The sequence below is a fragment of the Dendrobates tinctorius genome, unplaced genomic scaffold (genome assembly GCF_039654945.1).
Source record: "Dendrobates tinctorius isolate UK_male_01 unplaced genomic scaffold, ASM3965494v1 ptg000183l, whole genome shotgun sequence".
Classification (NCBI taxonomy): Eukaryota; Metazoa; Chordata; class Amphibia; order Anura; family Dendrobatidae; genus Dendrobates; species Dendrobates tinctorius.
The window spans coordinates 9,962,387-9,989,005 of record NW_027361850.1 but is presented as its reverse complement, the minus strand read 5'-3'; the positions used below and the strand labels follow the sequence as shown (position 1 = coordinate 9,989,005).

Genomic DNA, 26,619 nt, shown 5'->3' with positions numbered 1-26,619 from the left:
CATAAATCAGAAGAACGGAATACCAAAAATGACAAAAAATCATTAAAACACAAAGATTGTCCCAGTAGATCAAGGTGGTGGGAATAAACACACATATATACAATATATACAGTATGTTGATCCATAGTTATACAAGGATATGTCAATCAAATAGTCTAGTAGACTAGCACCAAATAAAGCTGAAATATGAAGGGAGGTATTACCTTAGTCCAGTATTGAAAATTTGCATAAGGTGCAGAAGGAGAAGAAAATCTCTAAAGAAGACAGCCCAAGATAAGTGGCTGAAAGGAATTATCAAAGTCAAGGTTAGTCATTTCATATATGCAATGGCCACATATTATGTCAATGTTGTGTTGTTCCTTTAGAAGGAGAGGAAGATATATATTTATATACATATATATATATATATATATATATATATATATATATATATATATATTTATATATATATATATATACATACATAGAGAGAGAGAGAGCTATTTTTGTTGCGGGCAGTAGATTGTAGGATGCCAGAGTATAGAGTCACAAATTATTGCTATAGCAATAATTTGTGACACTATACTCTGGCATCCTACAATCTACTGCCCGCAACAAAAATAGCTCTCTCTCTCTATATATATATACACTCACTGGCCACTTTATTAGGTACACCATGCTAGTAACGGGTTGGACCCCCTTTTGCCTTCAGAACTGCCTCAATTCTTCGTGGCAGAGATTCAACAAGGTGCTGGAAGCATTCCTCAGAGATTTTGGACCATATTGACATGATGGCATCACACAGTTGGCGCAGATTTGTCGGCTGCACATCCCTGATGCGAATCTCCCGTTCCACCACATCCCAAAGATGCTCTATTGGATTGAGATCTGGTGACTGAGGAGGCCATTTGAGTACAGTGAACTCATTGTCATGTTCAAGAAACCAATCTGAGATGATTCGAGCTTTATGACATGGCGCATTATCCTGCTGAAAGTAGCCATCAGATGTTGGGTACATTGTGGTCATAAAGGGATGGACATGGTCAGCAACAATACTCAGGTAGGCTGTGGCGTTGCAACGATGCTCAATTGGTACCAAGGGGCCCAAAGAGTGCCAAGAAAAAATTCCCCACACCATGACACCACCACCACCAGCCTGAACCGTTGATACAAGGCAGGATGGATCCATGCTTTCATGTTGTTTACGCCAAATTCTGACCCTACCATCCGAATGTCGCAGCAGAAATCGAGACTCATCAGACCAGGCAAAGTTTTTCCAATCTTCTACTGTCCAATTTCGATGAGCTTGTGCAAATTGTAGCCTCAGTTTCCTGTTCTTAGCTGAGAGGAGTGGTACCCAGTGTGGTCTTCTGCTGCTGTAGCCCATCTGCCTCAAAGTTCGACGCACTGTGCGTTCAGAGATGCTCTTCTGCCTACCTTGGTTGTAACGGGTGGCAATTTGAGTCACTGTTGCCTTTCTATCAGCTCGAACCAGTCTGCCCATTCTCCTCTGACCTCTGGCATCAACAAGGCATTTCCGGCCACAGAACTGCCGCTCACTGGATTTTTTTTCTTTTTCGGACCATTCTCTGTAAACCCTAGAGATGGTTGTGCGTGAAAATCCCAGTAGATCAGCAGTTTCTGAAATACTCAGACCAGCCCTTCTGGCACCAACAATCATGCCACGTTCAAAGGCACTCAAATCACCTTTCTTCCCCATACTGATGCTCGGTTTGAACTGCAGGAGATTGTCTTGACCATGTCTACATGCCTAAATGCACTGAGTTGCCGCCATGTGATTGGCAGATTAGAAATTAAGTCTTAACACACAGTTGGACAGGTGTACCTAATAAAGTGGCCAGTGAGTGTATATATATATATATATATATATATATCTTCCTCTCCTTCTAAAGGAACAAACACAACATTGACATAATATGTGGCCATTGCATATTTGAAATGACAATCCTTGACTTTGATAATTCCTTTCAGCCACTTATCTTGGGCTGTCTTCTTTAGAGATTTTCTTCTCCTTCTGCACCTTATGCAAATTTCCAATACTGGACTAAGGTAATACCTACCTTCATATTTCAGCTTTATTTGGTGTTAGTCTACTAGACTATTTGATTGACATATCCTTGTATAACTATGGATCAACATACTGTATATATTGTATATATGTGTTTATTACCACCACCTTGATCTACTGGGACAATCTTTGTGTTTTAATGATTTTTTGTCATTTTTATTTTTGGTATTCCGTTCTTCTGATTTATGTCCTTTTGTATTTCAGCGATAAAGTGATAAAGGCTCGGGCTGAGCCGAAACATCTTATTTGTATCGCTTCTACTGTGTGCTATATTCTTGTTTGGCTCCCACATGTAATAAAATGAGCATTTATTTGCATCAAAATCTGTTTGAGTGTGCGGTGAATTAGACTAAATTTGTAATTGGGACCTACTGCTCCGTTGCACCTGCACCTCGTTAAAACTTGACTAGAGTGCACGCTAACTCCCAGGTCTAGGGGGGAATGTGGCGCTCCCAGGAGTATGGCCGCCACAATGGCATTGCCTTCCTCCAGGGAGGGTGATGTCATGCTTGGAAGCGAGGAAGGGTCTCTCTAACAGTTAATCATTTACATGCAACACGCTCCCACTCCAGGCCAGCAGAGGAAGCTCTGAACCAGGATTGGGGGAGGAGCGCGCTCTGAGGGCCAGGAGGGGAAATAGTTAGTTAGTGTGAGGAGGGCAACGAGTGTAGACAGTGTGGAGAGAAGCTGGAGGTTGAGCTGAGGTGAGAGAGCTCCCTCCCACTCCCATAGATAGCGCAAGATCTGGAGCCTGGTCTCCATGGTTGTATGGATACTGAAGGTCCTGCAACAGAAACCAGAGGAATAGGAAGCTGTAAATGCTCTATTCCCAACTAAGACTCGGAGGCACAACAGCGACGGGTGAGCCAAGAGAGATAGAGGGCTACAGCTGTCTGCCATACGAGGTAGTTCTTAGAGAAGATAAGAAGGAGGAACGTTAGTGTAACACTGTGCTGCATGTACCTCAAGCCAGTGCTAGGAAGGAGACTACACAACCCATCTGATAGAGAGATCCCTGAGTTGCTTCCAGGCTAGCCTGCTCCTGTGCCATCTGTAACCAGGACCCTGGACTGCGTTTGCCAAGTAAAGGTAAAGAAACTGCACCCTGTTGTGTCCTTGCCTCCTTCCTGCAACATCCTCAGCACTGCTACATCTCTGTGCCAAACACAGCACCCTCTTCCTAAACATTCCGCTACACTGCCCTGGGACCAACAACCCTGCCTGTGGAGGGCTACAACATCATTGCTGCACTACACCATCTGTCCCAGAGGACCTGCTTGCAGCATCGGCTTAACACCTCCCTTGCCGAACACCACAGGTGGCGTCACGAATCACTTATAAACTTTATTCCCCACTCAACCCCTTTTACATGGGCGCCCAGGGCCACGGACCGGGTCACCGCTGCTGTGACAATCCCCTCTGAGAGACCGGCCCAGTATCGAGTACCCCACAGCCCTGGGAGGGCGACCCATATCCCTACAGAGTACCAGTCATCTAAGAGCTTGTTTCCACCTAGCGTTTTTGATGCGTTTTTGCATGCTTTTCTTTGTGCGGAAAAATAACAGTATTTTACTGTAACAGCAAAATGCAAATTCTATAGTCTTATTCAGACTGTAGGTTTTTTCCCTTGCATTTTTTGGCCTGTGGTGCAGCATGTCAATTCTTTCAGCCTTTCATTGTAGTTTTTCCCCATTGAGTTTAAATATAGCATAATTCGATTAATATTACAATGGCTTATAGCATTAAAAAAAAAATAAAAAATACATTAAGAAATACATCATAAACTACATTAAAAAATGCACCAAAAACACGCTCTAAGGTTTTCTGGCCATAGGCTGCATTTTTTGTGCAAAAAAAAAGTGCTGAAAAAATGCTACATGTGAACATTACCTAACAATAGCTTTTATTGTTGTTTCATTAGGTTACTTTTATATATTTCATTACATATGTAGCTCCACAGAATAGCCGCCACCTAACAGTAGTGTAAGGGGGTGAACAGGAATACGCTCTTTACCCGAAACTACCGGGGCCGTCACCACTGTTGCAGGAGGATGACTTGTCTGACGTGCCTGACTTGGCTGGGCGGGAAGAGCTCGAGCACCTGACTGAAGGAGGTGTGGGGGGGCTTAAAAAGATCGAAGCGCGGGAAGGGGAGAGACTTGGCGGGAAGGCAACTACAGAGAAGGACGAAGGTTGACTCCCTCTCCTCTACTACCGCCACTGATGCTAGCCTTTCTCAAACTGTAATCCTCTCGAGCACTCTATCCACTGCCTCCTCAAGTACGAAACCTGTAACAAGTAGTGCAGCCGACTTCCCGACTTTCCCTGGACGCTGTGACTCTGCACAGAGCCTTGTCTTAACTGCGGCCTGTACGGCATCGTGCTCCCGGCGAGTCACGTCACACTTCACCAACCCACAGCAGGAACTTTACCCCGAGTTCAACGGACCCAAGTTCAACAGACCCAATTTCAACTACCCCAGGACCAACGGAACAAGATACTTCGGCACGGTCAGGAGACAGTGCATCTCATTCTTACGCCACAGATACAAGGACTTTGTTCACGGACTGCGTCGCCGTCGGGAACTGTTCCAACCATTCTCTAATGAGATCTTCAAGCGATAAGTCTTTATCTTCACTTTTTATTTCTTGTTGTGTATTCTTGTATATTTCACTGCTTGTCTCAACACCTCCCTGCATCGAAGGTTTCCCACAATACTTATTCGATAATTGCTTTAGTAAATTTTGTTAACCCCTTCTCTGTCTCCGGCTGTTCACTGCATCCGACGAACCTTTACACTAGCCTTTGTCATGATTTATTGTTGCAAATACAGACACAGCTAGCTATATGTTTTACCCCATCTTTTAGTGGTGCCGGTTGCTCGTCACACTTCATGAGTACTTCATATATTTCATTGCCTTCCTCTTCATCCAAGTCAACACAGTCATAAAGGTCTTCATCTTCCTCTCCAGTGTCACTATAATAAATTATACCATTTGGAAATTATACATTTATTGAAATAGTTTTTACAGTGTAAAATGTGTAGTTATTCAGTTATTATTTTTTAGGAGATCAACATGAGACATGGGACACTAAATCAAACCGGTATATAATGCAGGTCTATTAAATAACCTACATACACACCACCATTAGTAAAAAAAAAAAAAAAAAAGTTCAAAAAACACAATATAACAAAGGGTCAGGGACAGGAACTATAAGTCGCCTCTAATTATATTGTTCAAAATATAAAGTGGAGTACTCCCATGATATGAAACTAACAAAAAAGCAAAGGATTTGGAGTAACCAAAAACCACCAAACGGGAATTTATAATAAAACCACTTTTTATTAATAATAGGATAAAAAAAATAATCACCAATAAAGATAGATATGCAGGTTTAAGGAGGAGAAAAATTGGACAACATCATAATCCAGAGCAGAGACATATACCAAACAACATCAGAATAGAACACACTGTGTAAGGCAAATCCAATCTACAGTATATAGTAATAGTTGTTGTGTGAAATAACAAAGATGATGCAATGGCATAGGTCATAAAGTGACTAGTGCTATTAAGTAACTGAAGTCCTGCTTACCCATGAGTGAGAGAGGATTAGATGAGTCCACCCCAACTGCCCAACGTGCATTTTGCGTACTGCTTTCTCAAGGGAAAGATACATTTCCAATTTTTTCTCCTCCTTAAACCTGCATAACTATCTTTATTAGTGATTCATTTTTGTATCCTATTATTAATAAAGAGTGGTTTCATTATAAATTCTCATTTGGTGGGTTTTGGTTACTCCAAATTTTTTGCTTTTTTGTTAGGTTTATACACATCATCAAGTAGCTAAACCGAAAATAGTCTTTCTTAGCCACTGCAATCAATAAGAGTTAAAGGGAATCTGTCATCAGGATCAACCCTCCTAAGCCATCTATATGGACACGTAGGTCATAGGAAGCTGAATAAAATGATACCTTGATATTTGCTAGCCAATGTCTTATTCCCGAGAAATTCATGTTTCTCCTATATATAAATGAGCTGTAGGGCGGACACTGATCTGCCAGAGAATCTGCCTCCAGGGCCTATATTACATAAAAGGGGGAAATACCAGTGTAAAACAAGTAACTAACACAGGAAAGCAGAACTGAACTTTATCTCCATACAAACACATTTTTTTTCTTCTCTCTGAGATGTGCTGCATTGCAACAATATTGCAACCCTGTCTGTCTGTGAGCTGGAAGCTGAAGCTGAGAGGAACCTGCAGATGGCTTTGCAGTGAGAGCAGGGAGCGACCACTACAGTCATGGCCAAAAGTTTTGAGAATGACACAAATATTAATTTTTACAAAGTCTACTGCTTCATTTTTTCTAATGGCAATTTGCATATACTCCAGAATGTTATAAAGAGTGATCAGCTTAACAGCAATTACTTGCAAAGTCAATATTTGCCTAGAAAATGAACTTTATCCCCCAAAACACATTTCAACATCATTGCAGCCCTGCCTTAAAAGGACCAGCTAACATCGTTTCAGTGATTGCTCCATTAACACAGGTGTGGGTGTTGATGAGGACAGGGCTGGAGATCAATCTGTCATGATTAAGTAAGAATGACACCACTGGACACTTTAAAAGGAGGCTGGTGCTTGGCATCATTGTTTCTCTTCTGTTAACCATGGTTATCTCTAAAGAAGCACGTGCAGTCATCATTGCACTGCACAAAAATGGCCTAACAGGGAAGAGTATCGCAGCTAGAAAGATTACACCTCAGTCAACAATCTATCGCATCATCAAGAACTTCAAGGAGAGAGGTTCCCTTGTTGCCAAAAAGGCTCCAGGGCGCCCAAGAAAGACCAGCAAGCGCCAGGACCATCTCTTAAAAGTGTTTCAGCTGCGGGATCGGGCTACCAGCAGTGCAGAGCTTGCTCAGGAATGGCAGCAGGCAGGTGTGAGTGCATCTGCATGCACTGTGAGGCGGAGAGTCTTAGAGCAAGGCCTGGTCTCAAGGAGGGCAGCAAAGAAGCCACTTCTTTCCAGAAAAAACATCATGGACAGACTGATATTCTGCAAGAGGTACAGGGAGTGGACTGCTGAGGACTGGGGTAAAAAGTCATTTTCTCTGATGAATCTCCTTTTCGATTGTTTGGGACATCTGGAAAACTGCTTATTCGGAGAAGACCAGGTGAGCGCTACCACCAGTCTTGTCTCATGCCAACTGTCAAGCATCCTGAAACCATTCATGTGTGGGGTTGCTTCTCAGCCAAGGGAATGGGCTCTCTCTCAGTCTTGCCTAAAAACACAGCCATGAATAAAGAATGGTACCAGAATGTCCTCCAAGAGCAACTTCTCCCAACCGTCCAAGAGCAGTTTGGCGATCAACAATGCCTTTTTCAACATGATGGAGCACCTTGCCATAAAGCAAAGGTGATAACTAAATGGCTCAGGGAACAAAACATAGAGATTTTGGGACCATGGCTTGGAAACTCCCCAGATCTTAATCCCATTGAGAACTTGTGGTCAGTCATCAAGAGACGGGTGGACAAACAAAAACCTTCAAATTCAGACAAAATAAAAGCATTGATTTTGCAAGAATGGACTGCTATCAGTCAGGATTTGATCCAGAAGTTGATTGAGAGTATGCCAGGGAGAATTGCTGAGGTCCTGAAGAAGAAGGGTCAACACTGCAAATATTGACTTGCTGCATTAACTCATTCTAACTGTCAATATAACCTTTTGTTACTCATAATATGATTTCAATTATATTTCTGTATGTGATAAAAACATCTGACAAACACACATAAAAACCAGAGGGCAGCAGATCATGTGAAAATATAATATTTGTGTCATTCTCAAAACTTATGGCCATGACTGTACATATCACACTGGTATCACACCCTTTTATTTAATATAAGCTCTGGAGGCAGATTCTCATTTACATATAAGAAAACGATGGATTTCTGTGGAATAAAACATCAGATCACAGATATCAAGGTATCATTTTGTTCAGCTTCCTATGATCTACATGCCCATATAGACGACTTAGGAGGGTTGATCCTACTGACAGATTCCCTTTAAAGGGCTCTTCACTTCTGGTACATTTATAGCATATAAATCGAACACCCTAGAGCACCCCTACATTTTGAGAATAATACCCTGTTGCTCTCTGCTCTTATGGAGAGGTGTTCGTGCATTTGTGGCTATCTCCATTGACTTGATTTAAAAAAAAATTCTGAGCAATCATGCTTTCCAACTTTCAGAATCAACAAACAAAAAACTAAGTTATCAACCTAACTATGTCAGACAGACACATGAGGGGGCAAGGGTCAATGGAACCTAGGTCTGAGTCTACCGAGGAACTCATGCAGTTGGGGGGGTGACTCGTTTAATCGATCCTCCTGCAGTTCGGAAGAAAGAAGGAGTGTGTTTTTTCTGTGGTAAGAAGTCATTTTATGGGTACCTGTCCATCCATACGTAACTGCAAACAGCCGCTGGAAAACTTACGAGCCCGGGTTGCGGGGGGTCACCAACCCAGGTGTGCATATTTTCTCTGTCGTTTGTTCACAGTTCTTTTTACCGGCCAAGATACATATTTTGACAAATGTAAAGTGGTTATTTCAGCCTTTTTAGACAGTGGAGCGGAGTTTAATCTGATTGAGGCCCTGCTGATCCAGGACCAGGGCCTCAATCCACTTAAATTGTCTAGACCTATACCTTTAATTGCTATAGATCCTGCACCCTTGAGCCAGGGGTATTTTACTCAGGTCATTCAAGAGATACATCTTCAGGTAGGACAATTCACTCGGAAGCTAACATTTGTTATGTACTAGATGGATTGCCTTCTCATGTGGTTCTGGGATTGCCTTGGCTTAAATAGCTCAATCCGCTGGTGGACTGACAGAATCAGGAGGTAGTAAGGTGGAGCGAGTACTGTCAAAGATACTGCTTGGGCATCCGTTTAGCCAGGGTTGATATCCAATGTCTGCCGGAATATCTGTCTGGATGTGTTTTTGGAACAGAGGTGTCAAGAACTTCCTCCTCATAGTCCATATGATTGCACCATTAATTTAATTGCTGGGGCCAAATTACCTTACACGTCGTTTTTGATGGTCTGGGGTGCACCAGGATGTTTGGGAATATGTAGCTGTCTGCAGTATTTGTACTCTTTTTAAGGACCCATATACTCATCCGTCCGGAGCTCTGTTCGCTTTTTAAGACCCCCACATACTCATCAGTCTGGAGCTCTTCAACCTTTGATGATTTCCTATAGACCATGGACTCATTTATCTAAAGATCTTGTCACTGATCTACTCATATCAGCAGGTAACACTGTAATATTTCTGGTAGTGGACACATTCAGCAAGATGACTCATTTCATTGCGATACCTGCTTTATTAAAAGCCAAGACTTTGATACAAATTTTTATTAAAGAAATTGTGAAATTATATGGGATTCTATCTGATATTTTTTACGATACGGGGGTTCAATTTACTTCCAAATTCTGGAAAGCTTTTTGTGCTCGCTTGGAGATTCATCTTTCATTCTCATCTGCTTTTCACCTAATAATGAAATGATGATTAGACTAATGTCTAATGGGCAAACTGGGCGAGTGAACCCGAACCTTGAGATATATCTTAGGTGCTTTGTGACCGAGAATCAGGAGGTTTCAGTTTCTTATCTACCTCTAGCTGAGTTGCTGTGAATAACCGTTGTATTTAATCTACCGGCAAGCCCCGTTCTTTGCGGCATACGGTTTTCATCCTCAATTCTGCTCCTTCAATAGGAATCGTTCTTCAGGAGTACCTGAGGAGGAACGGTTTTCTTTGTCTATTACATCAGTGTGGCAAGGTGGGTCCAAATATAAGAGTCTCTTCATTGGTACATTGGAATTGTTACGGTCCTGAAGAGAGAATGTGTGTACCAGCATCTGACGTTCATGCGAACAGGTTGTTTCGGTCTTTTCACGCAACACATCCAGATAATCCTGGTTCTGAGGTTCCAGAGGACCCTCTTAGGAGGGGGGTACTGTCACGAGAATACTGCGACAGAGAGGGACCAGAAGATCGCAGTGATCTTTATAGCATCTCTCTGTCGCAGTATCCCCTTTAGACTGTGGCAGACACCGTTGGGGAACATCCAAGTAGAAATGTGACATGTACGTGGTGTTCTCTCCTTTACGCTGAAAGTAAGTGGACTCCTGTTAAGCTAATTGAAATGTCATCTGGGAGAATCTGTTCTGACAGCATTTGATTGCTGCTGCTGTCACTAAGCCCTCTTTTGGGAGGCATGCTGTGGAATGACATAAGGATAAGGATAGCAGTATGAATCTGTAAGGGGGTGGCATTGCTATGGACAGTAGAGACAAACTGCCACTTTAAGAGACAGCACCCCCTTGGCTAGAGCAATGGGACATTCGTCTCTCCCCTGCAATAAGACTGTTTTGGTTTGTTCTGCCAGCAATGGAGAGGGGAGGGGCTGTTTTTCCTGTGTGTGTTCTGAGCTGGGAGTCTGCAGGAAGCTGATGTGCTGGGAGCTGTGAGGAGAAAACGTGTAGCTTGAAACTGACTGAACTTATGGGATTGTGTAGACCCTTCTGGGGATAACGAAGGTGGCTTTCATGTGTTGCTGTGAGGAGCCATGAAGATATACAAGGAAGGAATCCAGAGGCGGGAATCCACCGTTTCTAGGAACAGGCTCGGGATCTTCACACAAGGATAGGATAGGCTGCAATAGATAAAGCACGGTAGCCATGTGGCCGGTGTAGCAGAGGCCAGTTAGGCTATAGTTAGAGTAGCAGAATACTGTACTTTATTGTATTGTTTTGCTTTTTGGAAAAATACACTGATCTGTAATAGTTGGTGCACCGTGCCATTTGATGGCCCAGCTAGAGAATATCACTTTTGTAAATTGTTTTATGTCATTGCATACCCCTGTTTACACATTCCTAACACTGCATTCCTTGCCTGTAAATAAATTAGCCCTTTGTTGTTTGCACCTCATCTTGCATACTGTAGTCTCCCTGCATTGTGGTGGTCTCTCGGCCATCGCTTCAAATCTCTTGGAGGGCATTCACATATTGTTTTACCGTCTCCCCCCCTTTGCATACAGCTGAATAGACGTAATCTTAACTCCCCTACATCCGTGGGGTCCCCAAGAGTCTCCTCTAGTATTTGCAGCACCTTGTTAAAGGTATTTCGGTCCCCCGGGGGTCATAACATGACGGAGTCTCTAGCTTCCCCATCTAAAGCCATCATGGCCACCTCAGTTTCTAGGGCAGGGGTCATGGGGTGCATTCTCAGCATTCCCCTCGTGTGTTCGGTCCAGCTCCATAACAAAGTTACTCCCTGTGAACTTGGGCAAATTATTCAACATTGCCCCAGAGAAATTCTGGTAAGTGGGTTCACCCCAACTGATTGATCTGCCGCCTCCATGCTGTTAGACTGCATCCTGCCAACTATGCCAAGTGTAGTATAAAGCACAGGGACGCAGGATGCAGTGATGAGCAGGAGGCACATCAGGAGTTAATGGGGGTTCATTTACAGGGAATATTCCATGCAGCTAGAGTATTGGTGATGAAGGGGGTGAAGGCAAAATGCATAAAACAGGGGAACAAAACAGTTATCTAAGTAACTGGCAAACTTATCAGTCTGAAGTTCTCAGGGCGATGAAGGCTTGTTCTTCCACAGTGGCACCGAAGGAAGCACGTGAAGTCTCTGGCTTGGTCCTGAGGATAGTTGAGGCACTGTTTCCTGACACCGTCAATTCCCACACGGTCTGGGGAGTTTTCGCGGCAGCGTACCGCAGTGAGAAATGGTGCTAAGGAGTCGTTTCACAGAGAGAGCTTTAACTGTCTCCTGCTGCGTACTCTGTCTTCCCGCCGAGTCTGCCCTTTTCCCGCGCACAGACCCTTTTATCTCTGTCACGCCCCCTTCAGTCCAGTGCAAAGGTTGGTCAAGGTCTGAATGCTTTCCCCCTGCAACAATGGTGACAGTCCCTTTGGTTCCGGGACCGGCACAAGGGAGGCACCACCGGCCCGGTCCATCTTCCTACACATTCATGGGAAAATAATCCCATTGTTGGCATTTTGCAGACATATTCACATGCTTTAAAATGACAGGGAAAAGAGGAAAACGTTGAAGGCACATTACTTACAAAAAGTGTATATTAAGAAATACATAGTTTGGTGTCTTTTTTTATGATTATTTCAGATCTGGATTTTTCTAACTTACTCAATTTGATCAGAGAGACCACTGTAGATGTCATCATCTGCTTCATAATCCTCAATAGGGAACGGCCTGTGAACAAATAGCACATGTCATTTGATCGTTTTATAACATATCAATGTTAACTTTTTTAAGCATCACTGTAAAAAAATTAAAAAAATAAACCAGAACAATAAGCTAACATGCAGTACTTACGAAAGACCTTTACTTTGTGCAACCTGTGTCCAGGATAACATAGACAGTGTGTTAATAACCTAAAATAAAGTGAAAAGAAAAAAGTGTTAACATTTTCATAATCTAATACTAAAAAAAAAACCTTTAACAGCTTCTTAAAGCAACCAATCACATTTCTCTTTTCAATTATTCTTATGAATAGACAAGTGGGAAATCTAACATTTGATTGGTTGGTATTGACAACTGTTCAGATTTTCTTGGCGCTACTTTTTGAGCATACAGTGGACAGTTTAGAGAGTGGCCAATTTTACAGGGTTTGTATTGTGATAAAATGATCTATTGTTTGAGGCAAGTGTCAAATATATATTTTTTTCTCTTAACGTCAAAACCGGTTTGTGTTGTCTTCAGTGTGCTGCATCCATTTTTGGTCTGTGTATCAATTAAATTCAATCCTTGTTGCAACTGTTTTTATTTTCCAGTATGAAAAAAGGTTCTTATCCTCTTCTAACCATTAGACCAGGGGTCCCCAACCTGTAGCTCGGGAGCCACATGTGGCTCGCGGTCACATGAATTGTGGCTCGAGACTGTCTGCCACTTTGGTGCATTAGGTCCAGGTCTAGTAAACAGGTATGAAGAGTACATCACAAAATAGTGATTTACGTGAGTAGCTCTGCACAGAAGTGCAGATGTGGATGCACATTTACTGGTCTTAGGGGTTTAGAGATGTTTTAGGTATGGTTCGCTGGAGGATGGTACTATCTGTTAGAGGAGGTGCTCAAAGCTGGATGTGACAGTGTGTTGGGAGTCCTTGATGGGAGAATACTGAATGGGGGTATTGTGGGAACCCCTGGATCTCAGTGTACTGCTTTGGAGTGATATCTGTGGAAAAGTTTGGTTATCATTATACCTGTAATGGGGGCTTTGGTTGACACTACTTAAATGGAGATGGGAGCTGGATGTGGCTCGCTCCCCTCTCTCAGTGCTGAATGTAGCTTGCGACCCTCTGTCTAAGCTGAATGTGGCTCTCAAGGTCAGAAAGGTTGGAGACCACTGAATTAGACAATATAACATGGACAGCATATGGATGTGGTTTTTTTCCACAGGGCCACTGACTTGTATTGGCAAGTTCATTTCTCGACACGGATCGAAGGGGAATATGTCTCCATTTTTGTTTTTTTACACATAATCAGATTGATATAAAGAGGCCGTGATCTATCTTCAAAAATAACAGATGCTACATGTTAAAAAAATCAACCAACTAAACAAGGAGAATGGGAGCTGAATCAAATAATATTCCAGCAGATTGTGGATCGTTGGGGCCAACCAAACAGACCTGTTTGCGAACAAGTAAAACAGGAAGATAAAAGGATTCTAGATCCAAGAGAAAAACCCCACGCAGATGCTCTGCATATCCCTTGGGACTTCGACCTGGCCTATGCCTTTCCTGCATTGAACTTGATTCCTGCAGTGTTTAGGAAGATCAGGAAGAAACAAGGGAGGATCATTCTGATTGCTCCATTCTGGCCCAAGAGGCCATGGTTCTAATGGATAAGGATGATGTCCATATCAGATTCATGAATTCTCCCAGATGTTCCAGATCTCCTCAGTCAGGGTTAAGTTTTCCATCTGCAGAAGTCGGGCCTTCATTTGATGGCCTGGAATTTGAGAGGACATTTTTGATTCACAAAGGTTTTTCCCTCGAACATAGTCTCTACTCTGCTTAAAAGCAGAATACCTGTAACAACTAAGATATATGGCAGAACCAGGGCAAGGTTCTTGTCTAGTTTGGGGAAAACTTTAGGGGGTAAAATACCATGTTAGAATTCCTCCAGAAAGGTGTGGAAATGGGCCTATCTACTAGCACTCTTAATGTGCAGGTGTCGGCGCTAAGGCCCTTATACAACTATAATCTGAAGGCTAAAAAATGGATTGTCAGATTTGTCAAGGCATGTGACAGATACAGGCCGGTACCTGGCCCAAGAATATAAATTTGGTCCGAGAGGCATTAATTAAAGCCCTCTTTGAACTGCTAGAAGAAAAGCCAGTCAATATTCTCACCCCAAAAATTGTAATATTAGTGGCACTAACTTCAGCCAGTAAAGTCAATGAATAAGAGCCTTTAAGCTCGAAACGCGTCTGCTTATGTATCCCTGGGGATGTTGGTGACACGATGTTGTAATTATGAAGTTGGATTTTAAAAAAATATTCTACTCCAAAAAAAGATGAATTTCTAAGGAACCAAGAGCTGGATTCACTCTTCTATCAATTTTATAGATCAGGTTATTCTGGATGCAGCAATACCAAATATGTGTATTTTTTTGTTTTTACTTAAATTTACCTATTTATTGGGGCAATATTTTTTTCATTTTTTATTTAATTTGTGCTTTTTAAAAAAACATTTTTTAAACTTTTTTTTTTCTTAGTCCTTCTATGTAACTTTTATTTTATTACTCAAATCACTGGTATAATGCATTGCAATGCACCAGCACTGCAATTCATTATACCGGTCAGTGAGACACTGACAAAATTCCTTTTAGACCATGCTCCTGGCATGGTCTAACAGGGAACTGCAGATGACAGACCAGGAAGTTGTCATGACTCAGGTTGCCATGACAATGATCGGCAGCCTGTGATGGCTGGTGATTATTTGGGAGCTGTTCAGGCAGCATTTGGCGACAGTAAATTAGGGGCACGTTCCAGTAAGATGCCTCAACTCCAGTGGAAAGAGCCTATGGATAACTTCTGAATATGAGATTGTGTGGGTATGCATGACGCAATAGAGCCCCGTTAACACCAGAGGAGTCAACTTAGAACCAGTGAATGGAGATACTTTGATTCTATCAGTGTCCAAAGAACAAAGCGAGGGTGAATTGTAATGCGAAAGGTGAACGTAACATACTGGAACAAATGGAAGTAGATTTGACTGAATTCTCCCCTGGACAAGTTGGACAGGTGCCAGCCCTGTTGTGGCAATATAAGGATGTGTTCTCCAAGTATGAGGATGATATTGGGTGAACAGACACCATCCAGCATAAGACCTCCACAGGAAATATGGCCCCAATCTGATAAAGATATCTCCATATTCACTCTCAGATGTATCAAGAAGTGAAAGATCTGTTGGTACAGATGCTGCAAATAAGAGTATTACAAGTGAGTCAAAGCCTGTGGGCTGCACCAATTGTGTTGGTCTGGAAGAGGGACTGGAACCTGAGGTTTTGTGTTTACTATAGATGACTTAATGCCTGCACAGTCCAGGACTCATACCTCTTGCTCACGATAGAAGAGTCCCTGTCAGCATTGGGAACAGTGAAGTAGTTTTCATCTCTGGAATTGGCCAGCAGCTATTTGCAGGTCCCCATGGTCGAGTGTGATTCACGAACACGGCATTCATTCTTAATATTGGACTGTTTGAGTTTAATTGGATGCCGTTTGGAGTGACTAACACGTCAACATTTCAAGAGCTGATGGAAAGATGTCTCGGTGACTTGAATTTTGAAGCAACTCTGATATATCTGATAACATTGTAATATACTACACTATGTTCAAAAAGCATGATTCAAAATAAAACCATGGAATGCCATCTGTTTCAGAACAAGATTGAATACTTGGGACAAATGGCCTCCAGTGAAGTTGTGTATCCAACTAAGGAAAAATGGCAGCCGTGGAAACGTGACCTACTCTTATGACTCAGAGAGCTAAGCGTGTTCCTTGGTCTCTCCTGATACCACCAAATGTTTATAAAGGACTTTGAAAAAACAGCAGCCCCATTGCATGAGTTGTTCAGTGGAACAGCAGTAGGGCCCAAGAGTCGGCTGATCAAATGGGAACAAAGGCAAGAGGAGGCCTTCCAGACATTGAAAATTGGATTCATGGATGCTCCCATCTTGGCATACATGGGCTTTTCACAACTGTTTGATTTGTACACTGATGGAAATCTCTACAGCTTGGGAGCTATGCTGGCTCAAGTCCAAGACTGACAAGAATAGCTGATCGCATACTCCAACCGATCTGTATGGGATATGGAAAGCAATCATGAGAACTACAGCTCATTCAAACTGAAGCAATCGGCCTTTGTATGGGCCATGGCTGAGAAGTTTGCAGAATATCTCTTGGAGTCTGAAGTTCATGTGCGGACTGATAACCTATTGGCTCATCTGGAAGGTGCAAAGCAGGGAGCATTAGAATAGCAGTTGGGGTCCAGAATGTCTAAATTGCAGTATCAGATAGCCTATTGGGCAAAGGGTGTGTTACCCATGAGCAAATGGTCCAGGATATGGACAAGGAGCTGGATGAAGATGAGACCCTAGACTTTAAATGGTTTCCGACAGTTTTAGTGGCCTCTCAGGAGAAATGACAAGAATGTCGACTATGAAACGAGTTGGGTGCAAGTTCATTTGACAGAGCCAGAATTGTCAAAACTATGGAGATGAATGACCTTAAGTCAGAAACCTAATTCCAAGGAACAGGTGAGCTTGCCTATTATTGGTACCCTACAGTTACTAGGACAATAGGACAGGTGGCTCTGTATGAAGAGAGTCCTGTTTTACAGTTTGTGAGGCAGTGACCAGTGACATATGCGATGGTTGCTAACTCGCTATGTGTCCCGCCAGGATGTGCAAAGAGGTGTATTGAGGCTGCGGGAGTGCATTGCAGTCACAGACATAGTTGTGATTGCAATGCAAAGTAAAAGTAAGTGTTGGTCTTCGGCAAGCTATTTGTCCAAGGCAGATTGAAAAAAAACTGCTCTGGGCTTTTATTTTTTAAGCGGACTATAGGATGGTAGTGGGGCAGTCCGTTTCCTTCCCGGCCGTGTCTTATCCTTGTAAAAACCCCTGAAGCAGAGGGTTGGATGTGTCAGTTTGGTCTTGCAGGTGTGAAGATCAGGAGATTCTGCAGAGCTACACCTGTGTGAGGCAACTCAGGCAAGTGGAGCCAAAAGGCCTGGCACCCTTCAGCGTACAAGGCAGTGGAGTCGCCCCACGGCAACAGGTCTCGGAGGTAGACTGTTCTGTGCCCGGCTGCGATCTGGCGGTGGACTGTCCTGTTTCCCGTCTGCAAACCAGAAGATAACGTGTGTTGTGCATTTTTGTTAGTATACTGAACATTAAAAGAGACTTTGCTTTGAACTTTGCTGGGTCACTGACTCATCACTGCTCAGTGTGCATACTGCTGCACTAAAAGGTGGATACAATCGTCAAAAGAATTCAGGACATGTGACAAGTGGTTCAGCCGCATGAGCAGCAGGGACCGTGAGTTTATCTCCCAGATACCGAAGACGAGGAGAAAAGATCTGTGGTGAAAAGAACGGTTTTCATCTCACGGTGTGAAACTGGGCCGAGACTTGTGGCATATCGGGAGTGCATAGTTGGTGGACTTCTGTTAGGGCCTGGTGTTGGAACGAGCTGAAGGAAGACCATACAGATTTGACCAAGACACTGTCGGCCAACAAGTCATAGTATCTTTAATACTACCCATTAATGTGCATTTGTGCAAAAATTTGTATACCCATGTGGATTGCATATGCCTTATGTGAATATTGCTGTTTCAACTATAATTGCATTTAGTGCATGTCCTCTAGCAAGTTGCCCAGAAAAGAGTTAACAGAGTACCATAAAGGTTAGTGAGCCTAATAGGTAGTGGCTACTTGCTTTAATGACAGGAGTAATAGTCGACGACTAGATTTTCTGTGTCACACTTTTTTAGGGCTGCACTCAGGTTATAAGTGCCAGTACTAGGGTCAGACTATAGCAACAGGACAAATAGAGTGCAGAGATAGTGCTCTATTGTCTGAATTATTTTTACATTAAAATTGTCATTTTCCTGTATTTAGACTTGCCTTACTAACTGTGTAGATAGTTATTAAATATACGAGTCAGTATCCTTTGTGCGGCTGCATCCATGTACCTGTTTACATGGCCAGAACCACTTACTTGGCCTTGTGCAAGTGTAATCATGGACTCTGTATGATTTTACCTTTTTACAATATGTAGATGAATGTCATTCACTAGTGACATCAGCTCCTGTAAGGGGTAACCACTTGTGGTGAGTGAGCACTAAAATGTTTGAGGGCTCGGTACTCGAATCGAGCAGGTAGGATGCTCAGACAGGCTTGTCTTGACTAACGAATATAGTGGAAATCAATGGGAAATTCAAGTCTTTTCCCGGAAGACGCTAACAAGAGGGTTGGGGTGGCAGGAACTTCATTGAAATGTATGGAAACAGCTCTCAAATGGAATGTGAATTGCATGGGGAAGACTCCTGGACGATTCTCTGTCTCCCAGATCACTGCTGGGAGCAATGTTGTCAGAGTATTACTCCACTATTACGGACTGTCAATAAAACATTACAAAACTGAAGATAAAATGGATTTTACAGGAAAAAACATTAGGAAACATTCTTTCCTGTATAATCACTGGCATCAAAAGGCAAAATTAAAAAGAGAAAAACAAAATCCGTCTCCTCCACCTTTTAAAAGCCGGGCCATCTCTCACCGTATTTTCCCGTCGCTTATGACTACAGCACATGGCATAGTAGAGGGGGAAATAAAACTACACTCATCGGGAGTCAACAGTAATTTTAACATTTTACTACTGTATCTGGGCATGTGGTGTGTGTGACACATCCTGTTTCATTTATGGAGAAGGGCCTCAAACTCACAAAGCCTATGCAGCCATTACAAGATCTGTCAAAAATTAGAAGGAAGAGGGACTTCGATACATCCTGTATTAGACATAAAGGAGGACCTCATACGCATTCTGTGAAGACTGTTAGGTAGTGGGACTCCTAAACTCATAAAGCCTATGAACAAAAAATGCCCTAAATCATAAACATAGAGGACCGTGATAACACCAAACACCTATGTAGAGCAAAAAGAAGTCTTCCAAACATAGAAATGTATAAAAAATAAATTTTATTGAAGCATACAGTACACTTAAAAATATAAAAAGGAAGTGTTTTGGAGATGTATACAGACCATACAGAAAAAAATAAGCAAAACACTGGGGTCAAAAAATGGATGGATAATATCAAAAGAGTAATTATATTGCATCCATAATTATAAGCAATCTGCAACTATCTGTATAATGAATTTTAGTTACAAGGTACACTTATAAAGCAGTAGTCAGCAATAATCAACTATAGAGAAAAGTGCAAAAAAATTCAAGAATAGGGTGAAAAATAAGTAAATAAATAAATATACCTGGACACTACTTGGGGTTACGTCCCTGGCTGCCTCTAATAAGGCTTGCAGATGGTTAATATTATGAATGCAATGGGTAAACAGTACACCTCAAAACATAAATCAAATAAGTACACCTCATGAGGGAAGCCAGAGACAAGAGAGAAATACATACCATGGCTCAAGGTGCAGAGTAGAAAAATCAGTATCAATCATAAATATATAATGAGGAGCCAGAGAGATGAATAGTTACCCAGAGTGTCAGAAGTCCCAGTGTACCCCTTCAAAAACACTTCCTTTTAAAATTTTTAAGTGTATGCTTCAATAAAATTTATTTTTTATACATTACTATGTTTGGAGGACTTCTTTTTGCTCTACATAGGTGTTTGGTTTTCATAAAGCCTATGAACTAAATGCAAGGGCTGCCAAAAATTAGAAGGTGTGACTGCAATACACCCTAGAAGACATAAGGGGGAGGCCCTCAGAAATTTTTTTTTTCAAATTTTGAAGGAATGGGACTCCTAGACTAGTAAAGCCTATGCACTAAGTGCAAGGGCTGAAAAAACACTAACCCCTGGGGGTGTATACATTGTAGTACACCGGTAGCACACTTATGCAGTGAGGAGGCAGTGACCCACAAAATTCAAACACAAAGTCTCTTTAATGTGTTACTTCACACACTAAATGTCCATTTCACACACAAGTGCATATAACGCTAGTGTCCATTTCACACAAGTGCATAGCATTAGTGTTCAGTTCACACAAGTGCATATAACATTAGTGTCCATTTCATAGCACTACAAAGCTTTAGATTGCAGTCCCTAAACACGCTGGACCTCCCTTTGTCCAGTAACCGTGGGCGACTGCAGCGCCGTATCAATCTCTTTTAACTTACAGCATCACATAGCACACGATCGTTTAGATTACACAGTACACAATATATTTTAGATTGTAGTCATTAAACACGCCAGTCTTCCTCTGACCAGTTTCTGTGGGCGACTACACCACCGTGTTAATATCTCTTTACTCACACAGCTTTACTCATTTAGTTTGCAATCACTACACACGACAGTCCTCCTCTGACCAGTTAACGTGGGTGACTGCACAGCTGTGTTACTGTCTGTTTATTCTCAACATCACATAAGACATGATCTGTTGTGAATTCGCTTTCTGGACTACCTCTGGTTATTGCTGAAGGTGGTGGAACTGGTCAGGTTGACGGAGGGGTTGCGAGTTCTCTTTCTGGGCTCCCTCTGGTGGTTACTGTAGGTAATGGAGCTGATCTGATTAACAGAGGCTTGCCACCTGATAATGAGGATGACGATTGGAGATCTGGGGTTTCAGACTGGATTTAAGACAGCTGACTCCCTCTATCCCTGCTGGTGATTTTTTTCCTGCCTCCTGAGGTCTTAGTTTCCAGCTCAGTCCCTGCATGCTCAGCTAAGTGTTCTTTTGCTATTCTGTTCACATTTGATCTGGTTTTGTCTATTTCAGTTTTGTGTGGGTCAGCCAGCTCCGGCTGGGGCTGTGCTGAATCACCTTCCATATGTTACTGCTTGCGCCAGTTTGTTTTGTCCCTTATTAGATTGGCCTCTTTTTGCTCTGCTTTCAGAATATACCAGAGTGCTGATATAGTGGGCGAAGTCGTGCGACTTCAGTATTTTTGCATCAGACGTATTGGACCTTTTTGCAGGTTTTTTTGCGTGATTGAAGACAGTGTCTTTCCTTTCCTGTCCTGTCTAGTCAGTGTGGGCCCCAATCGTTTGCTCAGTCTATTTTCCTACCTGCATTTGTGTTTTCATCTTGTCTCACCGACAATATATGTTTGGGGGCTATCTATTCCTTTGGGGTCTGCTCTGGGGCAGTTTAGATTTCCCCTTTCTTGCTTTAGGCTTAGTTAGCTCTCTGGCTGTGCCGAGGCATCTAGGATCATCGTAGGCACGCTCCACGGCTACTGCTAGTTGTGTGGATAGGATCAGGGGTCTGCAATCCGCTTAGTTACCAACCTCTCTGGTTTTCTGTGGCTTAGCTTGGGCTTCTCTCCTCCTCGGTGACCCAATCATAACAACGATCCTTTAGATTACACAGTGCACGATATACTTTGCATTGTAGTCCCTAAACATCCCAGTCTTCCTCTGACCAGTTTCTGTGGGCGACTACGCCACCATGTCAATGTCTTTTTACTCACACAGCCGTACACAGTCCTTGATATCCTCCAGGTCACAGCCGGGCACCATATCTACCTGTTTGCAGCCGTTAAACACGCTAGTCCTCCCTTCGAGCACAGGACATTCCCCTCCGGTTCACCTCCGGGCACAGGACATCCACCTCCGAGACCAGACACTGTTGACAGCAGCACCACTGTGTATGCTGTGGGTGCCAGGTCTCATGGCTCTGCTCTGTCCTGCATTGCCTCACACAGCCTGTGCACTGCAACACCAACTGCTCTGCACAGTAACAAGCACCAACTCACTCTGGCCCTGACACTGGACCTGACACACCCAAAACCTTTCCTGCATGGCTTTTAACAAAGAAACCTGTGTCCTTTAGCCATATGAAAACCTGGGCCTTGAGTGAAATGGACTGCACAACTACTATCCTGCAGTCTGTTTCACAACACAACATCCCAGAGCACGTTTTCCCTACATCTGCCATGGACACTAGCATGTCCAAGGTTAACACTTATTGTTATTATTTTTAGTCCGCATTGCAGTCACAGCTACATCCACGACTGCCATTCATTGCTATGGCCTCAATACGCCTCCGTGCACATCCTGGTAAGAACACACAGTGACCCCTACCTGTGACATCAGTCACTGCTTCACCATTACAATCATAGCTACGCCTGCGACTGCAATGTCCCCTCATGACCTCAATACGCCTCCATGCGCATCCTGGGGAGAGCAAACTGCGACCCCTACCTGTAACACGGGTCACTGCCTCACAACATACAGTGGGGCAAAAAAGTATTTAGTCAGTCAGCAATAGTGCAAGTTCCACCACTTAAAAAGATGAGAGGCGTCTGTAATTTACATCATAGGTAGACCTCAACTATGGGAGACAAACTGAGAAAAAAAAATCCAGAAAAACAAATTGTCTGTTTTTTTTTTCATTTTATTTGCATATTATGGTGGAAAATAAGTATTTGGTCAGAAACAAGCAATCAAGATTTCTGGCTCTCACAGACCTGTAACTTCTTCTTTAAGAGTCTCCTCTTTCCTCCACTCATTACCTGTAGTAATGGCATCTGTTTAAACTTGTTATCAGTATAAAAAGACACCTGTGCACACCCTCAAACAGTCTGACTCCAAACTCCACTATGGTGAAGACCAAAGAGCTGTCAAAGGACACCAGAAACAAAATTGTAGCCCTGCACCAGGCTGGGAAGACTGAATCTGCAATAGCCAACCAGCTTGGAGTGAAGAAATCAACTGTGGGAGCAATAATTAGAAAATGGAAGACATACAAGACCACTGATAATCTCCCTCGATCTGGTGCTCCACGCAAAATCCCACCCCGTGGGGTCAGAATGATCACAAGAACGGTGAGCAAAAATCCCAGAACCACGCGGGGGGACCTAGTGAATGAACTGCAGAGAGCTGGGACCAATGTAACAAGGCCTACCATAAGTAACACACTACGCCATCATGGACTCAGATCCTGCAGTGCCAGACGTGTCCCACTGCTTAAGCCTGTACATGTCCGGGCCCGTCTGAAGTTTGCTAGAGAGCATTTGGATGATCCAGAGGAGTTTTGGGAGAATGTCCTATGGTCTGATGAAACCAAACTGGAACTGTTTGGTAGAAACACAACTTTTCGTGTTTGGAGGAAAAAGAATACTGAGTTGCATCCATCAAACACCATACCTACTGTAAAGCATGGTGGTGGAAACATCATGCTTTGGGGCTGTTTCTCTGCAAAGGGGCCAGGACGACTGATCCGGGTACATGAAAGAATGAATGGGGCCATGTATCGTGAGATTTTGAGTGCAAACCTCCTTCCATCAGCAAGGGCATTGAAGATGAAACATGGCTGGGTCTTTCAACATGACAATGATCCAAAGCACACCGCCAGGGCAACGAAGGAGTGGCTTCGTAAGAAGCATTTCAAGGTCCTGGAGTGGCCTAGCCAGTCTCCAGATCTCAACCCTATAGAAAACCTTTGGAGGGAGTTGAAAGTCCGTGTTGCCAAGCGAAAAGCCAAAAACATCACTGCTCTAGAGAAGATCTGCATGGAGGAATGGGCCAACATACCAACAACAGTGTGTGGCAACCTTGTGAAGACTTACAGAAAACGTTTGACCTCTGTCATTGCCAACAAAGGATATATCACAAAGTATTGAGATGAAATTTTGTTTCTGACCAAATACTTATTTTCCACCATAATATGCAAATAAAATGAAAAAAAAAACAGACAATGTGATTTTCTGGATTTTTTTTTCTCAGTTTGTCTCCCATAGTTGAGGTCTACCTATGATGTAAATTACAGACGCCTCTCATCTTTTTAAGTGGTGGAACTTGCACTATTGCTGACTGACTAAATACTTTTTTGCCCCACTGTATATATGTAAGAAAATAATAGAGAAAGGCCTCATACACATCCTCTAAAAATTTTGAAGGAGGGCATCATACACATCATGGAAAAACTAGAGTGGGTCAGTCGCATGATGACTTTCTAAAAATTTTGAGTGAAGGCCACCTGATGACCCTATAAAGATTTTGAGTGATAGCCACCTGATGACCATCTAAAAACTTTGAGTTATATTCTGCTACTGTCATCTAGTGGGTTGAGAATTATGGGACAATCCAGGCCTTCTTCATTTTAATAGAAGTCAGCCTGTCAGCATTTTCAGTTGACAGGCGGATGCGCCTGCCAGTTATTATGGCCCTGGCCTGACAAAACGCCAGTGGCAGAGCAGGCCAATCACCTCAATAGACGGAAAGTTCATCCAACGTGTCCAGCTGGGATACCAAATAGTTGTACGGCACTTAGGAATCACAGAGGATGCTGGTACACTCAGCAAGATAATCCTTTACCATCTTCAAAAACATCTCCCTCCTTGTTAGACTATCTCACACATCAAGGCCTGTGCTAGACCTTTGATAGTGTTGCCCTGCCTCTGTTGGACTTGGTGTGTTTCTACCCTCTCTCTCCTCCTTGGTTGCCCAAGGGTTTATGACCTCTGCCACCAGCATTGTCTGATGGGAATTTTTGTAGTAATTGTTCAACTTCTGGTATTGCCCTCTCTGCCGCAAGAAGAGATCTAAAGTTCTCCTTAGAGTGTGGTTCGAGAAGGGTGAACAACCAGTAATCAATGTTGGCCAAAATGCATATAACACTACATTCACAGGAAAGGCAGCGGGACATAAAGTCAGCCATGTGTGCCAGACACCCAATAGGCAACACTTCCCTGTCCCTACCAGTAGGATGACTCTCCATCTCCTCCTGCCTCTACACCTCCATGGACTCCACGAAACCAGCTGATACACAGCAGCCAGAGAGCTCCTTACTCCAGGCTTGGTCAATATAAATTGCTCTATACCGACAGTCAGCTGATGCATCAGGTGTCCATTTAAAGGAAGGTGGGTGTGGTCCCTGACCTAGTAACTCTGCAGTTTCAGCAAGCTGCCAGCAAGGGAAACTGACATTAACCCCTGCTGGTGTGAAAGGAAAAAAGCAACATATAAATCATAGTGGAACCAGAGCTGCCACGAATCAAAAAATGGATCGTGACACAGAGCCTGTTACTGCTTCACCGACGCAGTGCTTACAGCTTGCGGCTGATATGGATGAAGTGCTCCAAAATGAAAATTCGAAGATGAAGGAGGAGGTGCAGGAATTGATGAAGGAAGTGGAAGAAACTCTGATGGAACTAGAGCCCTCAATCATCGGCGTCGGTAGCACGTGTGCCGTCCCAGAGTCCGACTCGGTCACGGCCTCCACTACGTTCACCCAGTTTGCCGTCAGGGAAATGTAATGTCGTTAAGTAGACCTTTCCAGTAACTGTGTTGGCTAAGGGTGCAAGTGATGGGACATATGCTGATGTAGTGGCGGCTGGGGGCTGAGTACAAAGGGACAACCGTCGCCACATGCCTAAATAGCAAAATTTCCAGAGCAATTAGTCTGGGAATGTGCCTGATTGGTGTTTGGGCCTGTTGGTGGTGGCTGGGTATTTTCATTTGTGTTCCAAACGCTAGAGTAGGGACAGCTGAATGCTGATCTGGAACAAGGAGTTGAACGTTTTTGCTGATGATTGTGAATGTGCAACAATTGGTGCAGGGCCGGAAGCATCCATGCTTGCATCAAGCACAAGGGATTGGCAAGCATGTAGCATAGGGGAACAGGCAGTGGTGTCACCTTCACACATTGATTGTGAATCCAGGCATTGAGCCCACCTAGTCCCATGCTTTGATGACATGTAGCTGAGCATGTTGGGGGTGGTCCGACTGGTAGTGGTCAGACCCATGCTGATCCTATATTACAACTTCTGCCACCAATCTGTGCAGACAAAAAGGCAATAGGCAAATAGATGAATCAATAAAATCAATTATTTATTCATATAGTTTCATAAAATAGTAATAAGGAAATTTCTAAAAAAAAAATGCTGATCCTAGTATGGCACAGGTTGCCAGTTACCAATCCTTTATCATCTGCACTTTCTTTAAAGAAGCACCAGACTGGCGAACTTAACCCTTGGCATGGAAACTTGCCGCGTGTGGGTGCTGTGGGAAAGTAGTGGCCACCCCACTGAGTATTCCTGCCTGTTGCAGTGCTACGGATCCCTCCCCCTCTACACTGTTGGCCTCACTATACATGGCACCTTCCCAGGTTGGGTAAATTATTTCATTGTCCACCTCTTCCATTTCTGCACTCTAGTACCACTTCATCTTCCATTTCTGGTCCTCATGACTTGTTGACTTAAAAACATCACTTTTTGGCAACTGTGTCTCATTATCACCTACTTCTTGAAACACTAATTGCCGTT

General features: G+C 43.1%; 1 protein-coding gene across 3 annotated transcripts in view; it reads right to left on the bottom strand.

Moving 5' to 3' along the window:
* The window catches only part of VAV1 (vav guanine nucleotide exchange factor 1), a 171,443-nt gene that overhangs the window by 100,600 nt on the left and 44,224 nt on the right, over positions 1-26,619 (bottom strand). For all 3 annotated transcript variants that reach the window (XM_073552033.1, XM_073552034.1, XM_073552035.1), the window contains exons 3-5: positions 12,479-12,537; positions 12,290-12,355; positions 4,925-5,045 (exon numbers count right to left, since the gene is read on the bottom strand). In XM_073552033.1, coding sequence (XP_073408134.1) covers positions 4,925-5,045; positions 12,290-12,355; positions 12,479-12,537 — 246 coding nt within the window. The remainder of the gene's footprint in view (positions 1-4,924; positions 5,046-12,289; positions 12,356-12,478; positions 12,538-26,619) is intronic.